Below are 3,688 nucleotides of genomic sequence, written 5' to 3' on the forward strand. Positions count from 1 at the left end.
ACCGCCAAAGTTCTAATAAGTGTAAACCGTTTTTTAGTTTGTTAAAGAAGGCCACAAATTTTTTATGGACGGAAGAGTGTGAAGTCACCTTGGTCGACTTGAAAAGGTACCTGACAACGACTCCAGTTCTGTCAAATCCAGTACCTGGAGAAGAATTGTTCCCATACTTGGCAGTTTCAGAACACGCAGTGAGTGCGGTAGTAATCCGAGAAGATGAGGGAGAACAAAAGGCAGTATACTACGTGAGTAAAACCCTAGCAGGAGCAGAAACCAGGTACCTGCCCCTGGAAAAATTAACACTGGCCTTAGTGATGGCTTCGATAAAATTGAATCACTACTTCCAAGCCTACAAGATTGTGGAACTGACTGAGCATCCTTTGAAGTCCTTGTTGCAGCAAGGAGATCTGACAGGTAGGGTAGCCAGATGGGCAGTAGTGTTGGGCCAATATGACTTGGAGTTTAGGCCTAAAACAATAATTAAGGGCAGGTTCTGGTCGACTTTGTGGCCAAGTTCACCCCTGGTGCCATCCCACGTCGGACTCCTGTGAGTTACGGGTTGGGATGCCCAGGGGAGCAGGAAAATACTCAACTGGGGCTAAGAACCCCATCCTAGCAAAATAGAAGAAAGAAGAGAAACCAAAGCCCTGCGACATTTACATCAGCAATTCTTTCCACCTGTTTGTTAATGGAAGCTCAAACCATCAAGGAGCGGATGCAGGAGTAGTGTTAGTATTGCCAGATGGGTGAATGATAGAACAGTCTATTCGTTTGGGATTTAAGGCCTCAAACAATAAGACAGAGTATAAGGCACTAATTGCAGGGTTGAAGTTGGCAGTAACAATGGAGGCTGATGAGGTGAGAGTCTTCAGTGACTCCCAGCTTATTGTGAATCAGGCAACAGGCGAGTACACAGCCCAAGATGAACGAATGATAGCCTATGTGAAAGAGGTTGTCAGATTGCTTTCCTTGTTCCTAGATTTCCAGCTACAACAAGTTAGTCGGGATGACAACAGTCACGCCGACGCCTTGGCCAACCTGGCTAGTGTAATAAAGTCAGGTGAGCCAAGGACAATCATGATTGATTATTTGATAGGACCAAGTATGGAACCTTTAATAACAGAATATGAGGCACTGTGTGTGGAGATAGGTCCAAGTTAGATGGATGCAATAATGATTTTCCTTAGGGATGGCAAACTGCCAGATGACCAAAAAAAGGCACACAAGATCAGATTGAAGCCGGTCAGGTTCAACCTAATAGTAAATGGCCATCTCTGCAGGAGATCCTTCACTGGACCCCTTTTGAGATGTGTACATCCCTCCTAGGTTGAAGACTTTCTGTATGAGATTCATGAAAGAGCCTGTGGAATCCATGCTGGTGGCAGATCACTTGCTCATAGGGCCATCACTCAGGGGTACTAGTGGCCCTACATGTAGAAGGATGTTGAAGCCTACGTCAAAAAGTGTGAGAAGTGTTAATGGTTTGCACCTTTGATACACCAACCAATATCAAATTTGAACCCAGTGTCTAGCCCTTGGCCGTTTGCCCAGTGGGGCATGGATCTTGTTAGACAATTACCCCAAGCAATTGGGAAAATGAAGTTTCTGCTGGTAGCAACTGACTACTTCATGAAGTGGGTAGAAGTTGAACCCCTTGCGAAGATTCGAGATATTGATGTGAAGAATTTCATATGGAAGACCATCATCACCAGGTTTGAGATCCCAAGGGCAATAATAGCAGACAATGGTACACAGTTTGACAGTTAGCTAATCAAAAGCTTTTGTGCAAAGTACAAAATCAAGAACTACTACTCCACTCCAAGTTTCTCTCAGAGCAATGGTCAGACAGAAGCATCTACTAAAACTATCTTGGATGGGATCAAGAACATGCTAGAAATAGCAAAAAGGAAGTGGGTGGAAAAGTTGCCCAATGCGCTCTGGGCATATTGGACTATGCCGAGAATATCAATTAAGGAGTCTCATTTTGACATGGCTTATGGCATTGAAGCAGTTATCCCATTGGAAGTCGGCATCCCTAGAATCAGAATCCAGGGAGTGGAAGAAGGGACCAATGAGGCATTCTTAGCCCGAGATTTGGATCTACTGGAAGAAAGAAGGGAGAGAGCAGCAATTCGGCTGGGGGCATACTAGTAGCAGCTTGCTAGGACTTACAACAAGAAGGTTAACCCAAGAGAATTCAAAGTTGGGAACCTTGTCCTGAGAAAAGTTATCGGCAACAAGAAGGATCCTAGGGAGGGCAAGCTTGGCCCAAACTGGGAGGGGCCTTATAGAATCATCTTGGTTACTGGTAATGGGGCATATTAGCTTGAAAACATTGATGGCAAAGAGTTGCCAAGACTGACCAGTCCTATGATGATTTTTATGAATTTGAAATTTGTGCGATAGAACTGACCAGTCCTATGATGATGTTTCCGAATAAAACATAACGAATAACTTAGATTTATTATATGGCAGAGTTGAATTATACTTGCATATAATAGAGTTGAACTAAGTTGGCGATGTTTCCGAATGAAACATGATGAATAACTTAGACTTATTATATGATAGAGTTGAATTATACTTGCATATAATAGAGTTGAACTAAGTTGGCGATATTTCTAAATGAAACATGACGAATAACTTAGACTTATTATATGGCAAAGTTGAATTATACTTGCATATAATAGAGTTGAACTAAGTTGAATTAACCTAGACTTGCCATGTCTGCAGAATTAAACTCAGAATGTAACTAAGTTCATTTCAGTTAGATTAACAGAAAAACCGAGGTTGAACACCTCGGCTAGTTTTTGTTTGAATCTGACTTCGACGAAAGACCATAAACGCATAATGTGAACTTAAGTAGAACTTAGGTTCACATTAGGGGGCAGGAAACAGGAATAATAAATAAACTTGAGAGCTTGGGACTTGTTGAAATTTTTAGAAAATTTACAAGTTAGAATGGCCTTGACACTTGTTAAAATTTCAGAACAATATACAAGTTGAAATTAGCCGAGGTAATGATGAAAGATGTATTCGAGGTACATATTACCCAAGGTGACCAACCAAGTTGTCAAGCTTGGAAAGGTTGAAAGGGTGAAGTCTTGATAGAAGACAACAAGTGGAAGTAAAGAAACAATACTTGACTGAATAAGTTTAAGAAACAACACTTGTAAAAATATTTCGAAATACTTTTAAGTGTTAGCCAAGGTATTCCAATAGTTGGCCTACACAAACAAACAAGGTTTATATCCGAGGTACTCTACCCCGAAGTGATTACACAGTTAAGGTGTACTTTGAAGAAATGCAAAAATATTCTAAGTGTGGAAATATGCACAGCATAGAAGGAAAGCAGTAAGCATACATGAAGCAAAACATCCAAACACTTAGAAAGAAAGGAAGGCATGCATTCACTTAAAGGAAACTTGTTTCAATGTCAGACAAACAAGGCACTTCGACCTGGAATAAAAGATTACTTGTTCAGTTACAAAAATGGCACTTCGGGCCAACAAAAACGAAATGAACAAAACTACAAGTAAAAGAAGAAGATCCTAAGCATTGGCATCAGAGACGGATTGCTCAACCTCGGCTGTTGGCGTTGTGTCAGCCTCGGTTGGCAAAGTTTCCTCATTCTCAGCCGCTATCTCGATTTTAATTTCAAGAAGGGTCGAGTCCAGACTCTTATCGGCAAAAG

At 41.4% G+C, this 3,688-nt stretch overlaps 1 protein-coding gene across 1 annotated transcript; it reads left to right on the plus strand.

The window, feature by feature from the left end:
* Positions 1-840: 840 nt before the first annotated feature.
* Positions 841-2,148, plus strand: LOC145819452 (uncharacterized). The gene is made up of 3 exons (XM_082913448.1): positions 841-1,057; positions 1,523-1,674; positions 1,789-2,148. The coding sequence occupies exons 1-3, from the start codon at positions 841-843 to the stop codon at positions 2,146-2,148; spliced, it is 729 nt and encodes a 242-aa protein (XP_082769574.1).
* Positions 2,149-3,688: the final 1,540 nt, after the last annotated feature.

Source organism: Camellia sinensis, chromosome 2 (assembly GCF_055761805.1).
Source record: "Camellia sinensis isolate YWXY chromosome 2, ASM5576180v1, whole genome shotgun sequence".
Taxonomy (NCBI): Eukaryota; Viridiplantae; Streptophyta; class Magnoliopsida; order Ericales; family Theaceae; genus Camellia; species Camellia sinensis.

Excerpts from the sequence above, each read along its gene's own strand:
- LOC145819452 (XM_082913448.1), top strand. The coding sequence starts at position 841 with ATGGAGGCTGATGAGGTGAGAGTCTTCAGTGACTCCCAGCTTATTGTG. Across the intron at positions 1,058-1,522 it reads GGCTAGTGTAATAAAGTCAG|TGTCTAGCCCTTGGCCGTTT; the intron begins GTGAGCCAAGGA and ends ATTTGAACCCAG. Across the intron at positions 1,675-1,788 it reads CGAAGATTCGAGATATTGAT|TACAAAATCAAGAACTACTA; the intron begins GTGAAGAATTTC and ends TTTTGTGCAAAG.